Genomic DNA, 18,106 nt, shown 5'->3' on the forward strand with positions numbered 1-18,106 from the left:
AGGTGGCCAAACAGTCGATCCCACAGGGCCACTTGGTCGATCGCCATTCCCCCACAACCTTATATAAACAAACAAAAGCACAAGCATATATATATATACATATATATATATATATATATATAGATATATATATATATTATATATAATATATTATGTAAGTGTTTACATAATAAAAATATGGATGTTTAGTCCATATATATAAAAGCCTAAAAACCTAAAGAGGTCAACCAGATTGCTTGCAGGAATGTGATCAGACTAGAGACGCTAAAGATGACGTATACAATAAAAGTAGGCTAAGATAACATAGCCCGTCATGTAGTCATTCAATTGTTTATAAACTTTAGTCCAAGTCCCCTGCTTGAGACAAAACTACCGCGACCTATCAAACGGCCTACGTGATCTGTAGCGTGTCTCATTTGATTGTGTGTTCGTATGTAACTATGTCATCTGATTGTATGTTCATATGTTCGAGCTACTGTCTGTTCCTTTATGACTGGTATCGGAGATGGTAGTACAGGCAGAAGAGAGTTAGCTATCGTCATTAGAAGACCTGTACCTCTTTACCTAAGCTTTATCATGTAGAGAGAATAGAATTAGCCATCATCATTGGCAGAAGCGATCAAGCTATCGTCATTAGAAGACTTGTACAATCATACCTGATCTTCACCATGTAAATTCAGAGAATATAAGTATTTTTGTACTTCGTGGTTTCTACTAGATCCTCACCTAATCACCGAATCATCATAAGTTTAACACATCGTCGTAATAACCAAGAAAGATAATACCGACTTCGTAAAGTGATCTACAAACCCAAGACACTCCATTGAATATTGAAGTGCAATACCAACCGACTTAGCGGAAGATTATCGCAAGTCTAACATTACCTCATAGGGCGCCTTATTATACAAGGCAACAGCCCTAAAATATATATATATATATATATATATATATATATATATATATATATATATATATATATATATATGACTGGTAAAAATGTTTCTGTAACAACAGAATTCCATCTAATAATAGGAAACCCATAAAAACACCAAAATATAGAGAGAAAAGTACTATATTTCAGAGACTGTTGTCTCTCTCTTCAGGTATATGAATGAGAAAAGTTACAGAAAAGGTGGTATTTTATACCAAGAGATCCGTCCACAAGTAAGCCAATTTAGGTCACCCCCCCGCTGATAATCTGCCTTTAATCTTCTTAAGCGTTGGTTGGATGAAAACCTCGTCGATCATATCTGAAATCCACGCTCCTTTTGAGATGTTCATTACCTGCTTCTCTTTTATTAAGGCCGATTCCATCTTTGACTCTTGTACGGCAGTTGCTGCTATAAATTACATGTGACAAATTCCAGTTTATTCTATGGTTATGTTCATTTATATGGTTGAAAATAGCCGAGTTCTGTTGTCCGTACTCCATACCTAACTGACCGTTTTTATTGTATTAATCTCTGGGGAAGTGATTTACCTGTAAATCCGATGTAAGATTGGTCACAGTCCTGGCATGGGATCTCATAGACCCCAGTGTCCTTGGGAGATGTCTTTTGTTGTTTTGTTGGACGTTAATCAGGGATTTGGCTAAGGTATTTGGGTAGGTAAATGCAAAAGGGTTAGATTTTCCAAGGGTGTGGGTTACTCTCTTAATCGTCTCCAGGTGAGGAATTTTTATTTTATTGTTGGGTGTGTCTCTGGTCTTGTCTTTAGGGGGTCGGTAGAAAATTACATTTGCTTTGTGAATTGCTTTCTCAATTATATGGTCAGGATACTTTAAAGACGAAAGTTGCTTGCGAATTAGTTCAAATTCTTTTTCCAGGAATTCTGGGGAGCAAATTCGTAAGGCTCTTAAGAATAGGTTGCTAGCTACACCTATCTTGATAGTAATGTCGTGATAGCTAAAGTAGTGAATGTATGAAAGTGAGAACTGTCGTGTCTCTGATTATTAAAACATCAAGAAAAGGAATTTTGTTGTCTGTTTCCCATTCAACTTTAAATTTGATGCTGGGCACTAATGCATTTAATTTTGAGAGGAATTCATTAAAATTGCCCCACCTATTATCCCAAAATGTTAGGATATCATCCACATATCTCATCCACAGCATTTATTACTGTAGTTTCAAAGTATTCCATGTACAGATTGGCTAAAACAGGACTTAAAGGACTACCCATACTTCATCCGAATTTTTGCTTGTAGAATGATTCCCCGAATGAAAATACGTTATTAGGTGCACATAATTCAACTAACTATTTTTTTGTCAAGCGCCAATGGGAAATTATCTGAATAGGGGGATAATTTTTCCCTTAAAAACTGAAGAACTTCCTGTACTGGTACTTTTGTGAATAGGGAGTCTACGTCAAGGCTTAAAAGTTTTATGTTGTGAAGTGGTATATGTGCTTCTCTGAATTTGTGACAAAAATCCTCTGAATGTTTAATGTGACTGGGAGAAAAAGTGCCTAAAAAAGGGGAAAGGAGGCCAGCTAACCATTTAGAAATTTTGTAATTGAAAGCTCCGGCGCATGAAACGATGGGTCTGAATGGAAGATTGTCTTTGTGAGTTTTGGGAAGGCCATAAAAGTAGGGTAATTTAGGATTAATTACTTTAAATTTCTCTAATAGTTCAATATTCTTTTTGTCTTGGCCAATTAATCTTACTTTCCGAAAAAATTCTGTGGGAATGTTTTGGAGGGGATTTTTCGTCAGTTTTTCGTAAGTGTTTGTGCCGCTAAGGAGCTGGTTGATTTTGTCGAGGTAGAAGTCTTTGTCCATATTACGATTTTGCCGTCTTTGTCGGATCTACTTATTATAACATTTAACTTTTTTAGCGAGTGGATAGCTATCATGAATCTGCGGGGAACAGGATATTTCTTATGAAGGTCAGTTAAGGCATTTAGTAACACTCCTTTTAAACATATCTCTTCACGGCTATAGTTTTTGTCAGATATGAATTTAGCAAAAGCCACTATGAAGTGGTCTGGCATAAGGGCAAAGGATAAGCCTAAATTTAAAACTAAATGTTGATTTACAGTAAGGGGGGTGTTAGATAAATTTAAAACTTTGTCTTGTTGCTCAAGATTATTCCATGCGCTATTGTCTATTAGGTTATTTAACTTGCGTAAAAGTCTGTTGCAATGAGTCACGCTATTATAGGCAGCAAGTTGCGGAAACAGATTGAAATCTAGATACCTGTATATGTGGTCCGTAGTGAGGAGGCGAAGATTAGACTGAGTTCCATATATCACTCTGCGTAGCACGAAGATGTCGTTTTTCGTACTGGTGATTCTTTCTTGTGTGATAGAGGGAAGGGGTTTGATTGCAGAGAGAGACAGCAGTATCTGAAATATAGTACTTTTCTCTCTATATTTTGGTGTTTTTATGGGCTCCTTTTATTAGATATATATATATATATATATATATATATATATATATATATATATATATATATATATATATAAAAGAGGCAATTGTACTCATGTTATATCGTACTATGGCGCTATTTGAAATTTTTTCCCATGTAATATGTGATTATGTAGTATGGTAGATCATAAAAGAGTTTAATTCTTTAGAGTAGTTCTCGGCTTCCAAAAGTCTGGTCACCCCTGGTATAGAGAGTCAAGTTTCTCACGGGCTCCGACCCACTCATCTTCCACGAACTCCCATGCAAAATTAAACATAAAGTGGCTAACAGGATTAGCTGCCTATTTCAATACCTCGATGTTCTTAAAGGTGAAAATTTCGGTCTTAATATAAGTCTCAAGATATAACATAACCCGGGACCAACACCCCGCTGGGGAACTACTGACACCCCAAACAGGGGTGTAGGTGTAGGCCTGCCTTCAACCGCAAGTATAAGCCAACCTCCCATGACGAGTGACTGCCCACCACAGCTGGCTAACCCTCATCTACCCAGTTGATCAACTCCTTCATCTATCATCTTCGTGAGTTACCATGGATGCATTAGATATAATCTCTTGGAATATTTTTGGCCTCAAACAGAACATTCCTCTCCTAAACATGTTCTGCAAAAAATTCAAAGCCATCATTGCCCTGCAAGAAACACTTCTCTCGTCACATGACCTTGGCAATCAGTACTTGTAGACTTCAGAGCTATGTGGACTTCATCGATGTAAGTTTCAGACCAGATATTAGCTGGTTACCCGAAAGGGGGCCTTTCTTTCCTGTGGCACTAATCATTAGACAGTATGGTAAATGTGATGACCTACAGGAGTGATAGATCACTGAGCCACTACTGGCCGATTGCAATCACAACGATCGCATCGAAGATACTTGAGTCGGTTCTTCTAGTGAAACTTCTCCCCTCTCTACACACCACTGACAACCAGTTCAGGTTTAAAGCAAACCACTCAACCAACACCTGCATCTACATACTGAAAGAATTGCTGAACTACTGCCTATCATCAGCTACTCCTGTTTTCCTTTGATTTGTGGATGTGAAAAAGCATTTGACAGAATAAAATACCTGAAGCTCTTCCTGTTGCTGCATAAAAGAGGCATACCCCTATATCTAATTGGCATTTTACATTGCTGGTTCTCCACACAGCAATTCTGTGTCAAATGGGGAACGTATTATCGTACACCTTCAGCTCCCGAAATGGGCTTCGGCAGGGGGGCATTCTCTGTCCATACTTGTTTAATGCGTACAAAGATGCCTTGAATGTCAAACTGAACTCACTCCCAATTGGATGCACTGTCAATGAATCAATGAAACAACTATAAACAACCTCTGTTACGCCAACGATATGGTTCTGATTTCCCCATCAGTGCAAGGTCTCCAACGACTCATCGACACTTGCCACCAATATGCAGAAGAATTTTACATATTTTACAATGAAACCAAGACCAAGTGCATGTCGCTGATCCCAAGATTGCTTAAGCATATTGCAGAACCACAAATATTCCTCAAAAACCATCGGCTGGAATTTGTGCACGAATTTCCGTATTTGGGTCACATTATCACCGACGACCTAAAAGATACAGCAGACATTAAACAGAGGCGTCGTAAACTATATGCAACTGGCAACATGATTGTAAGGAGGTTTGCCTTCTGTCACTGAAACGTGGAACTGCTGCTCTTCCACTCGTACTGCTACAGTATCTATGGGTGTTCCCTCTGGACGAACTATACCCGAGAGACCATGAGACATATCACTGTTGTGCACAATGACATTTTGAGATGCCTCACAAACACTCCCCGCTACCACTCCACCACACAGATGTTCATGGAAAACCAACTGGGCAATTTAAAAATCATTGTAAGGAGAACAATGTCCAGTCTGGTAACCGGAGTTAGAAACAGCAGCAACTCGCTCATACAAAGCATCCTAAGAGTGAAACAAGAAGATTTGAATTGTGGGAAAGATGGGAAAATGAGGCCTTTGTCCCCTAAAGGACTTAATCTCTGCATTGGCAAGATGTGATCTGCAGTTCAGATTCATTACATTATTATTTGATTTTTATTGCTGATATTTTACTATTTCTTTATTACTGTGAATAATATGAAGTTAAAGTTTTTTTATATTCAATTTTCGTATTTAGCCCTCTGGACCTGACTACTGTAACCACCTAAGGTCTCTAGTTGAAATTTAAGTTATATAATATGTGCACTAACTGTTATAACTCTCAATGCATTTTTCCTCACTAATATTACTAGTTATTACCAGTATTATGATTACTGTCTTTTATGCTACCTCAGCTATTTTGTGGATAAGTGCCGATTATTCATTTTCTTAACATGCTGTCTCATGTATCTAGATTGTGTATGTTACTGTCTGTATTTTGCATATTCTATGTATATGGCCCTGAGCTGAAATAAAGGTTATTATTATTATTATTATTATTATTATTATTATTATTATTATTATTATTATTATTATTATTATTATTATTATTATTATTATTATTAATGTTTATATACCCTGGAAATATAACAATAACTTTGAGCAATACTGCATGATCCTAGGTGAGTTACACAGTATTATCCACGACTCTCCTGCTGACCTTAAGTCTCACCCACAACACAATTTTATAACGAACTTTTTCGCTTCTGTGAAAATCATGCTGTACCAATTAGCGATGTAATGCTCCTCCCTCCTTCCTCATATTCTTATGTACAAAATAGAATGGACCCATTTACAACCTCCTAGTTGGACCACTGCTTCACATCTCCACAACTTCATGATTCCATTGTGACTTGCAACATTTGCTACGGTCTTGCAACAGGTTCTGATCACATCCTTTTACAGGTATCATTCAGTACCCCATCCCTCCCTGCTGTGAACCCCCTAACTGAACACCCACCAGCTGTAAACTGGGATTTTAAAAACCAACAGAAAACCAGATACTCTAGGGTGACCATGGAAACCAGATTGTGGTCAATATATTCAACCCGCAGACTCCTTACTTTATACTAATACAAAATGTAAAAAGGACCACCACAGTAGAGATCTGAATGAATTCTATTCGAACATAATTTCTGCAATGCTTGCTTCTGGCAGGGCTACCTTTAGATTTAGTCAAAGTAATTCTCATAATATGCATGGCTAGAATAACTTGGTTAAAAATCTTTATTCATATTCACGAGAAATGTTTTTGCTGTGGAGGCAAAATGGTAGCCTGAGGGAAGGACACTTTGCATTGTTATTAAGACAGGCGATAGCACATTCAAACTTGCTCTTAGGTACTTCCTATTAAATGAAAAGCAACTAAGAGCCAATAAAATGTCTAGAAATTTAGAATCCGGTGTTATCCTTGTCTTTGAAGAGACACTCAATCCCTAAATACTAAAACTAAAAAGCTGTCACAGAGAGTAGGGGAAGCAGTCGGTGATGAGGCTATGGCAACTATACAGGGCGATCACTTCAGCAATATCCTGAATTGCATAAACGATCAAGACTCCTGAAGGGGATGTAGATAACCTCCTTATTCATACCTTTTTGCAGATCGTATTATGCCAGGTAACATCATCAATGCCATAAACAACCTATATAATAATAAATTGCCTGGCTGCCATGGTCTTCCTACAGCTCTCAAATTCTGCCTCCCAATAATCTACATTTTGCTAGCCGCCCCATTCAATTCATGCATAATTCACCAGTTTCTTCCAGACTCCCTACTTCTGGTTCACTGAATACCATTAATCAAAAACAAACTAAAGGATGCAGCTGACCCTGGCAATTATCGCCCAATTACAATCACTATGATTGCGTCAAAGGTACTTGAGCCATTTCTTCTGGTGAGAATTCTCCCCTTTCTACACACCGCTGGCAACCAATTCGGATTTAAAGCAAACCACACAACCAACACCTGCATCTATATACTGAAAGAAGTTAGTTAAAGAGTGGAAGATAAATGCAGGTACTTGGAACGTTGGTACTCTAACAGGAAGACTGAGGGAGATAGTAGATGTGATTGAGAGGAGGAGAGATTTCTTGTGTGTGTGTGTGTGTGGAGGAAACTAGGTGGAAAGGAAGTGGAAGTAGAGAGATAGGAAAAGGGTATAAGCTCTATTACAGCAGGTCATGAGAGTGAAGAAATGAAGTTAAAAGTAACTGTTATAAGGAAAAAGTGGTAGAAGTAAAGAGAGTAAATGATAGGCTTTTAAAGATTCCAATAATAATAATAGGGGACAAAGTTGTAATTATAACATAAGCATACGCTCCTCAGGTGGAGTGCCAAGAGCACAAGAAAGAATTATTTAGACAAGAGTTTGAGGCTTTCATTGAAACAGTAAGAGAGAATGATAAATTAATGATAGGGACTGATATAAATTGCAGGATAGGAAAGAAAAGAGATGAGTATGAGGAGGTACACTGAGGTCATGGGTTTGGAAGTGCAAATTAACATGTGGATTATATATCGGAGATGGCTCAAGTTTTAATTGGCATGTATGAACACATGGTTTCAGAAGTAGAATAAGTACTTGATAACTTATGAAAGTGGAGGAGTCCAAAGCCAAACAGATTACATCCTGGTTAGATGAGTCGACAAAAGCAACGTGACGAACTGCAAAGGGATCTTGGGAGGAAAGTGTGTTAAACAACATAGGTTGGTGGTGATGGATTTTAAAATGAGAGGTAGAATACCCAAGAAGAGAAAGAGGTGATCTAGAATTAAGATTTGGTACCTTAAAGGAGAAAAGGAGGAGCAATTTATGAGGACTATGAGAGAGAAATGGCTGGGGAGGAAGAACGTAAAATTTGGACAGGGTAACAGAGTGGAAAATAGTTGGGCAGAAATAAGAGAAATATGCGTGGGGGAAGTGGAGGAACTGGTGGGAAGAATCAGTGGATATGGAGTGTCGAGAGGAGAAAAGTGGTGGTCGAATGGAGAGGTGCAAGAATCATTTAAAAGTAAAAGACTAGAAGGTAAGGCATACATAGAGTCCAGAGGAACAGTGCAGAGAAGATGAAAGAGATACAAGGAGGGTAGGTATGGCTATTGGAAGTGCGGCGGAGTAGTTTAATGAAAGACTAGGAATAAAAGAAGGAGAAAAGGATATCTATAAGATTTCAAACTTAATGAAAAGATAGAGACATGATTTTGGTAAATTGCATATCATCAAGGAGTGAGATGGAAATACGTAAATTGCATAGGGATGAAAATAAAAGAGAGGATATGGGGGAGGCACAGAGGGTAGAGGAACCAGTGATGGAGAATTGTAAAGCACCAGGTCCATCAGAGTTCCAAATTGAAATGATCAAATTACTAAGTACAGAGGGGAAGAAATGGATGTTGGATTTATTAAAAGAGATATGGGAAGAGGAAGTAATGCCAAGCGATTGGGAGGAGAGTCTAATGGTATATGTATACAAGCAGAAGGCAGATGTTATGGATTGTGGTAGCATCTTCATAGTACGACAATTACAGAAAAAGACGCTAGATAAAAACCAGGAGCTCTATTGTGGATTTATAGACCTAGAGAAAGCATATCATAGAATTCCAAGAGTAGTGCTGTTTTGGTTTTTGAGGAAGAGGAAAGTCCCTGGAAAGTTGGTCAGGATGGCCAAGATGGTAATCAGAGAACAAGCACAAGAGTAATAACAATAGTTGGGGGAAACAAAAAACTTTTAAACTAGGGTTGCATTATGCCAAGGATTAGCATTAAGCCGCTTTTTGTTTGTGAAGCTCACAGATATGTGAAGTGAAGAGATCAGGAATGAAGAGCTGTGATAGTTATTGTACATTGTTGATCTGGTAATTACTGCTGACAATGAGGAAGACCTACAGAAAAGGGTTGGAGAATGGCAGAAGTCTTTAGAGAGGGATGGCTTAGGAAAGAATGTGAATAAAACAGAGGTTTTGGTGAGCAGTAAAGAAGATAGACAGAACAGTATTACAAGAAAGAAGAGGCTCAATTATAGAACAGGTGGAAAATTTTAAATACTTACAATCTATTTTAAGCCAAAGGGAGGATGTGAGGCTGAAGTTAGCAGTAGGATAAAAGCTGCATAGGGCAAAGTGGACAGAGGTAGCTGGAGTAATATGTGATTAGATCTACAGCACAGTGGTAATACCAGTGTTAGCATATGGATTGGAAACATGAGCTCTAAGAAAAAAAGGGGAAGTAAAGCTTGAGAGAACAGAGATGAAAACGCTTAGGTAGATTATGGAAATTTCACTGCTTGAGATATTGGAAAATGACCAAATAAGAAGAGGATTACAGAGGTGATAAAAAAGTTCTGATTGAGATGGTATGGGCTTGTGTTGAGGATGGATGACAGGGAGGAAATGAAAAGGGATTAAGAGGAACCTGTTAGAGGAGGAAGATCGAGGGGGAGACAGAGAATTACATGCCAAGATAAAGTGAAGAAAGATATGGAGAGAAGAGGTTTGGCAGAGGATGATGCCTTTCATAGAAGGCAGTGGAGAAGGCGCATCAGGCAACTCACCCCTTAATGTAAGAATAATGGTGGGAAAGAAGAATATATATATATGTATATATATATATATATATATATATATATATATATATTATATATATAATTTAAATCACAGTTTTTAGATTGAAATTCAATATATACCTTAAAAAATTTAATGCATATCAAGACACCAATTTAATCTTGAATACTTATGCAAGGATTTGAGAATATAAGCCCCTTCAGTCTATCAAAATGCAAAAACTATAAGACATCTTAATTTTGTTATGGAAACCATTGCCTAATTCTGACAATTTCCCCCTAGCCGCAGTGTTTTTTTTAGATGACATGTAGTTTTTGTAGTTTTTAGCAGAGTAAGTCCTTTTATATTTCCAAATATATGGGTTTTCTGTTAATAACAAGAAATCAGTCTTGATATAAAACTATAAAAGACAACACGACGATTTAATATTTAGAAAAGATAACTTCTGAGTTCAATATTCAAATTTGTAATATGTACTCACATACTATAATCACTTTTAAAGAAAAATGTTTCCTTGAAAATTCTAATACAAATTGCTGGAAGTTGAAGTAAATTCCAACAAATAGTAAAAACTCAGAGTCAGTTATGTACTAGGAAACCATGAAATATTTTCTCCTAAAAATCTCCACCTATATTATGAGAAATCAGCGCAAACTTTTCAGTCAGAAATTTCACGTAATAGCTAAAGATTTAATGAAATTCAGCAAATGACCAAATGCAACCTTCATTTTGAGAGTTTACTAAAAGTTTCAGCGTTCAGGGAAAATGGCTAATTCCACACCTTGACTCTCACACACACACACACACACACACACACACACACACACACACACACACACACACACACACACAAATATATATATATATATATATATATATATATATATATATATATATATATATATATATATATATATATATATACAGCAAGGGTATAAAACGGAGGTAGTATTTTGGAAATTAACTACAATTAATTACTGGAATGTTGCAAGTTCGAACGCATATATTTTAGTCGTTTCACCATTTCCCCATACATTGTCTATTTTGTTACTCTGTAACATGATTGCCAAAGAGATCATGGGCCTTTGTTAGCTGTTAATTACCATAGTGGTGCTTGCATGCAGCCTTTGCTAATTTACTGTTTGGAGTGAAGATGGCATCGCAGACTGCGTTACTGTTTAGAGGTGAGGATTGTGGAGAAATGTCAGTGGAATTCATATCACAAGCAGTGTAATGTTGACAAATATTTCATGTTGTAAAACATCTTAAGAAAACGAGTTTTCGGAATTTAACGTTTTTGGAGTTGCTGAAAAATTCTTTTACTTTTGGGTAAATCATGTGATAGTTTAAGGACCAAATTCTGAAGCATAAAGAGAAAAGAGGATAGGTAAGTTGAAAGTAAATTTTGTTAAAATGTAAAAAGTGACAATGTGGAAAGTGTCATTTAGTAATTAAACACTGTCTCGGTAACTTATTATAAATAGGAAGTATTACTAGAAGTGTTTGAACGTTACAAATCTAGAATATACTTAGCAGAGGCAGAAGGAACAGAAACAGATAATAACTGCACAGGAGAATAAGTTAGCTTACTCTGATTAAACTGTAACGGAAAACCTAAGAATGTTGGCACTTAGCAGATATCAATTTCATCTGTATATTGTCTGGTTTAGAAAAATTAATTGAATATATTTGCAAAAATCTTGCAGTATAATAATTAAAAAGATTTGGCATGTCATGTCTTCAGTGAATCATTCATTGATGGGATTAGATCTGATTTACAAAAAAAAAAAAAAAAAAAAAATCATGAAATGACACCTGTTTCCATAAACTCGTCAAAAATTGACAGGAAGCGAGGTTTACACAGGGGATTAGTTTTGAGCTTTTCTAAAGCTATTGCCTTGAAGACGTTCATAAGAGTTCCAAAGCCTGTGTATGACATTTCTGGAACTTCCTCCGGTAGTGTCAACACCATTGTCTCTGTAGCAAAATACATAGGCATATCGCCACCTTCTAGGAGATTTGGTTTCCTCACGTCTCCGTTGACACTTGTACACAGCAAGTAATTCAGATCACTTGCAGCAGAAGCTTCACGACACATCTGAAGGTCTAACAACATAACTTCCGCTGGACGACCTTCAGTGTTATATCTGGAAGTTTAGCATTTTACACGTTTTAGAAAATCATAAAGATTTATCTTTATGATTTTGTTCTCAATGTAGTTATAATGCTGTTTCTCATACTAATCTTTTTTTCTTAATCTCATACTTTTAAGCGCAAAAGGATCGCAGTGGTTAAACAGTGGCTTTAAAGTTCACCTCGTTAGCTCCTCCACACTGCAAAACAGCAATTATCACTTACAACCCCATAAAAGTTGCTCTCCATTCGGACAAAAATAAATAAATAAATAAATAATAAGAAATCAAGAAATAAAAACGAATTAATGGCTTATAAACTTTTGTTCATATCTCTTGGACTTATGTTTAATGCACATGACGCAAGATATTTTTATTCGTTGATTGCTATTATCGATATGAATAATGATTTCTAATAAATTCAATTCAAAAATCTTCCCAGAGATTTGACCTTCAGTAACTTTGACAATTTTGAAGATAAAAGTTCCAGTTGTATTAAACTATGAGACCCTGATGAAAGGCAAATTCTAAAAAATATATATCGTACTGTAGCACCTACTTCCACTATTGAAAGTATATACTTCACACCTGTAAAAACCACCAAATAAATTGATCCCACACTCTGTCAGTATAGATCGTATGGATTCAAGTGCGCCTGACTTAAATTCACATAAATCAAATTTGCCTTTAGCATTGTAGATACGTCAGAGATATAGATAACAATTCTTTCAAAAACCTCTGAAAGTCGGATGGATTGCCCCAGTTAACAAGTTGTCAAAATTACTTTATTACCTTTGTAATTTTCCTTTATTTATCACCATCATTATTTTTTAGATTATATTTATTTTCAAATTCCATCATTTGAAAGCTCTTGTGTATATTATTATTATTATTATTATTTTTTTTTTTTTTTTTTTTTTTTTTTTTTTTGCTCTATCACAGTCCTCCAATTCGACTGGGTGGTATTTATAGTGTGGGGTTCCGGGTTGCATCCTGCCTCCTTAGGAGTCCATCACTCTTCTTACTATGTGTGCCGTTTCTAGGATCACACTCTTCTGCATGAGTCCTGGAGCTACTTCGGCCTCTAGTTTTTCTAGATTCCTTTTCAGGGATCTTGGGATCGTGCCTAGTGCTCCTATGATTATGGGTACGATTTCCACTGGCATATCCCATATCCTTCTTATTTCTATTTTCAGATCTTGATACTTATCCAATTTTTCCCTCTCTTTCTCTTCAACTCTGGTGTCCCATGGTATTGCGACATCAATGAGTGATACTTTCTTCTTGACCTTGTCAATCAACGTCACGTCTGGTCTGTTTGCACGTATCACCCTATCCGTTCTGATACCATAGTCCCAGAGGATCTTTGCCTGATAGTTTTCTATCACTCCTTCAGGTTGGTGCTCGTACCACTTATTACTGCAAGGTAGCTGATGTTTCTTGCACAGGCTCCAGTGGAGGGCTTTTGCTACTGAATCATGCCTCTTTTTGTACTGGTTCTGTGCAAGTGCCGGGCATTCACTTGCTATGTGGTTTATGGTTTCACTTTTCGTATTGCACTTCCTACATATGGGAGAGATGTTATTTCCGTCTATCGTACTTTGAACATATCTGGTTCTTAGGGCCTGATCTTGTGCCGCTGTTATCATTCCTTCAGTTTCCTTCTTTAGCTCTCCCCTCTGTAGCCATTGCCAATTGTCATCGCTGGCTAGTTCTTTAGTCTGTCTCATGTATTGTCCATGCATTGGTTTGTTGTGCCAGTCCTCTGTTCTTTCTGTCTTTCTCCTGTCTCTGTATATTTCTGGGTCTTCGTCTGCTTTTATTAGTCCTTCTTCCCATGCACTCTTTAGCCACTCGTCTTCACTGGTTTTCAGATATTGCCCCAGTGCTCTGTTTTCGATGTTGACGCAGTCCTCTATACTTAGTAGTCCTCTCCCTCCTTCCTTTCGTGTTATGTATAGTCTGTCCGTATTTGCTCTTGGGTGTAGTGCTTTGTGTATTGTCATATGTTTCCTGGTTTTCTGATCTATGCTGCGGAGTTCTGCCTTTGTCCATTCCACTATTCCTGCGCTGTATCTGATTACTGGCACTGCCCATGTGTTTATGGCTTTTATCATATTTCCGGCGTTGAGTTTTGACTTGAGTATCGCCTTGAGTCTCTGCATATATTCTTTCCTGATCGTGTCCTTCATCTCTTGGTGTTTTATATCTCCTCCTTCCATTATTCCCAGGTATTTGTATCCTGTCTCATCTATGTGTTTGATGTTGCTCCCATCTGGTAGCTTTATCCCTTCAGTTCTCGTTACTTTGCCTTTTTGTATGTTGACTAAGGCGCATTTTTTTCTATTCCAAACTCCATCCTGATGTCCTCAGATACAATCCTTACAGTCTGGATTAGGGTATCTATTATTATTATTATTATTATTATTATTATTATTATTATTATTATTATTATTATTATTATTATTATTGTTATTATTGCTAGCAAACTTACCCATCTACGATGGGTGATAAAATACGGGTGCAGAAGTGAAAAATTTATATGTACTATTTGTTCGTGGATCTCGCCTTCGTCCAAGACCGGCCCGACCAATGAGAATGCAACTCTAGGTCCGAGCCGCTATAAATACCGCCCCACAGACTTTCTTGCTACAGTCTCTTCAAACGACTCGTCCGAGGATGACCTGCGAGAAGGTCGAAACGTTACGTAATACCAGATATACCAGCTATACCAGCACCAATACCAGCCCTTAAACCGAAGACGAACCCGGCCCCGAACTGAACTACGCCTACGGAATAATACCAGCACTGACGACGACCCCTGCTTGACCTGGACCTGATATCCTGTTCCAATAAAAGATTACCTTCAGCATTTATGATTTTTGAAAATTCCCAATATGAATATTGGTCAGTTACTCAGAAACATCGCTGAGCCTGAGAAGCGAATTGTAAGGAAAATAGAAAAAACAATATATAAAATCAACTCGCTTAATTCTGCCATCCTTTTTAACAGTATTATTATTATCATTATTATTATTATCTTGTTCTTCTTCAATTCTTGCTTATATTAGATCCCTGACTGCCTTTCTTATTTAATTGCAAAAATAGTGCATTTGACAAATTTTTTTCAGTCCAACAATTCTTAAAGTAAACTGGAAAAATTTCATCAGACATGTTTGTGGAGTTTTCAATACATACAGGAAGGGTATATGTAACCTTCTGAAAGATTTAAGTTTCCTTTCTGAAAACAGGTAATCAATGTTCTCAGTAATCTGGGATCCAGGTACACACTCCCGTGACTGCATCACTTTCCGATCTATTCCAGGTCGTAAGAACAACAGTTCCATAATTTTGGGTATGGCGGAAGTGGCTTAAGGACAGTAATAGTCTGCACATTGCAAACAATTAAGGTAATTATATCTTAGTTTTACCAGACCACTGAGCTGATTATCAGCTCTCCTAGGGCTAGCCCGAAGGATTAGATATTTTTACGTGTCTAGGAACCAATTAGTAACCTAGCAAGGGGACCTACAGCTTATTGTGGGATCCAAACCACATTATAACGAAAAATTAATTTCTATTACCAGAAATAAATTCCTCTGGTTCCGCGTTGGCCGCGCCGAGAATCGAACTTTGGACCACTGGATTAGTAGCCGAGCGCGAAATCCCCTCGTCCAACGTGAAACTGTTGCAAACAATTAATATACATACTTTCTCATACCAACAATCATGCCATTTGCAAAGAGTGAAAGCAATATAGGTCCAAGAACATCATACTGTTCACCAGTAGACATGGCTGATGTTAATTCACTTGAAGAACACTGGCAACAACTTTATCTTTGATCACTTAAAAATCTATAAATTAGGATGAGCATCTAGGCTCCTACACCTAAACACTTGAATTTTTTTATAGCTTTGAATGCATAAAACTTAAATTTTCAACCCAAAAGATTCAAAAAGGAATTTTATCAACCATCATCTTCCGAAATCTAAAAAGGAGGCTCGTTCAGCACAAGACTTGACTTCTGTCCAAACTTCAGTGGTAAGTGGCTGCTTTGTTTGCTACTTCTTGCTGCCTTTAGAGTTATCCGTACCTATAAGAAGGGCAATTTGTGACTATTAGCTATAACAGAGAACCTTAAAATGCCTTATTAAAAAAAATTTTTCATTTGTAACTTATGCAGAGAATTCCCAAGATTCAATTAGGTTTTCCGTCTTTTCGAGGTGGTGACTTACTGATTAGCTGTGTTTTCTTACCGGCCGTATACTTCTTGCTCCAAGTCTTGGTACCCTAAAGATTCTAAAGCATTAATTATGTCATCATCACGCACCAAGAACACTTTGAAGCATCACTCTTTGGTTCTCCCAGCAAACCGTCCAGACATGGTCGGTCCTATTAGAGAATGAAAGCCTCAGGGCGATGAAGCGTGTCTTTCTCCTAACTTTTCAAAAATTGGTTTGACCAGTATTTTTCTCTTAATGTTTCCTTTCTCTGTAAAGAAGCGTATATCACTGGGTAAGTTCGGTTACATTTGGACCATGAGAAGGAAAACAACAGTGTCTGGAAAAGCAATGACAACCTCTGCATTTTTGTCAACTGAAATAGCATACAGCAGGAGTAAGGAGTCTACTTCTTCGTGGCTGTGTGTGAGATGGGTGGTTGGAATATTAGTGTTACCATTAGTTTCTGCCCCTGATTTAATCAAGAACTTCTTCAATTAGCTTATTTGCTTCTTGCTATGATCTATACACTTTGCAGATATGTAACTCGTAATTTCTGCTTTTGTCTTGATATTTGAAAGTACATCCTTCAAGAAATATTATGGGTTAAAGTAATGTCCCTCACATAGTAATATGTTGATATTCCCTTCGTTCGTTTTCTCATTTGTTCTTTGAGGGAAGTGTAAGATACCTTTCGAATACTAACCTCACTTCATCAAAATTGGTGGCCATGTTGCTGAGATGGTCAAGAAATACTTGAGCAAAATATTGCATTCACAAGGACCATGCCATCGATAATGATAACTTTATACTTTAGCAAGGCGCCATCACTTTCTAGTATGTCTTGGGCATAACTAACTTCTGCTGCTTCCATCTCTTGAACATTTTCATTGTCAGATGTATCAGTTGTGGATGATCCTTTGGCTGGAATGTGAGTGATCAACTGTTCATTATTAGCTAGCAGCTCAAGATGGTGGAGTAACTTTGCTCTGTAATATGCTAATAAGATTGCTCCACCTAATGCAAATAGCAATCGTGAAACTATGACACATTCATAAATGCCAATGCATTCCTTCAGACCAAGTTGTAGTAGACTTTTTGAGATGACAACGAGTCGCTGCAGTAGTCCACACTCTTTCATCTTCACTAGCTTTCTGTCTGAATTCACTTCTATCGTGACATTTGCGGTATTGAATGTTTTGAGCTTTTTTTTCATTCTGTCTCACACACAAGTTCATCCTTCTGCCAGGTAATTCAGTTACAAACTCCACAAACATTCATTGTCCAATTTGTTCTTCTAGGCCAATACTGAGTTGAGCCTCAGAGTGTTATCTAAAAGCTCCATGATTATTCTTGGTTTTGAATGACACCTGTCTATCAGATCTGTAAGCCCCCACAAGTGTTGTGCCAGTACATTTGCATTTTTGTCGACATATTTCTCTCTGACTGTAGATTTGATTCTTCCTATACCATGAACAGTATACTTTCAAAAGTTATTGAGCAATGTAGGTGGTTCATAATTAGTAAATACTCTATGAAACTTCCATGGACATTAGGTTGCAATATCCTTTCTTAGTATCGTGGCTGCTTTCAAAAGCACTTTCAGAGTTAAAGAATCAGCTCAGGTTTAGTTTTATCTAGAAATCTTCTGAAATGAACATCTTTGATATTATCTAGGATCTGTTGTTTAAGATAGGGCTTGTATCGAGGATTTTCTGTTATTGGGTGCTCATTCTTCTGAAGCAGCTGGATGTACATTTGGTGAACATCATTCATATTCATATTCCTTACTGTCACTATATAGTTTAGTTTCAGCCATGTCAAGGAT

The 18,106-nt window shown here is 37.2% G+C and overlaps 1 protein-coding gene across 4 annotated transcripts in view; it reads right to left on the reverse strand.

The window, feature by feature from the left end:
• LOC135225818 (uncharacterized) overlaps positions 1–18,106 on the reverse strand; it is a 160,694-nt gene that overhangs the window by 75,562 nt on the left and 67,026 nt on the right. Inside the window, exon 1 of one of the 4 annotated variants that reach the window (XM_064265340.1) lies at positions 3,194–3,257. The exons of the other annotated variants lie outside the window; for them this stretch is intronic. Within the exon in view, the coding sequence (XP_064121410.1) occupies positions 3,194–3,242 (49 nt within the window). The 5' untranslated portion in view covers positions 3,243–3,257. Of the gene's footprint in view, positions 1–3,193; positions 3,258–18,106 lie in introns of those variants that run through there. 4 annotated transcript variants of the gene reach the window in all.

Source organism: Macrobrachium nipponense, chromosome 13, assembly GCF_015104395.2.
Source record: "Macrobrachium nipponense isolate FS-2020 chromosome 13, ASM1510439v2, whole genome shotgun sequence".
NCBI lineage: Eukaryota > Metazoa > Arthropoda > Malacostraca > Decapoda > Palaemonidae > Macrobrachium > Macrobrachium nipponense.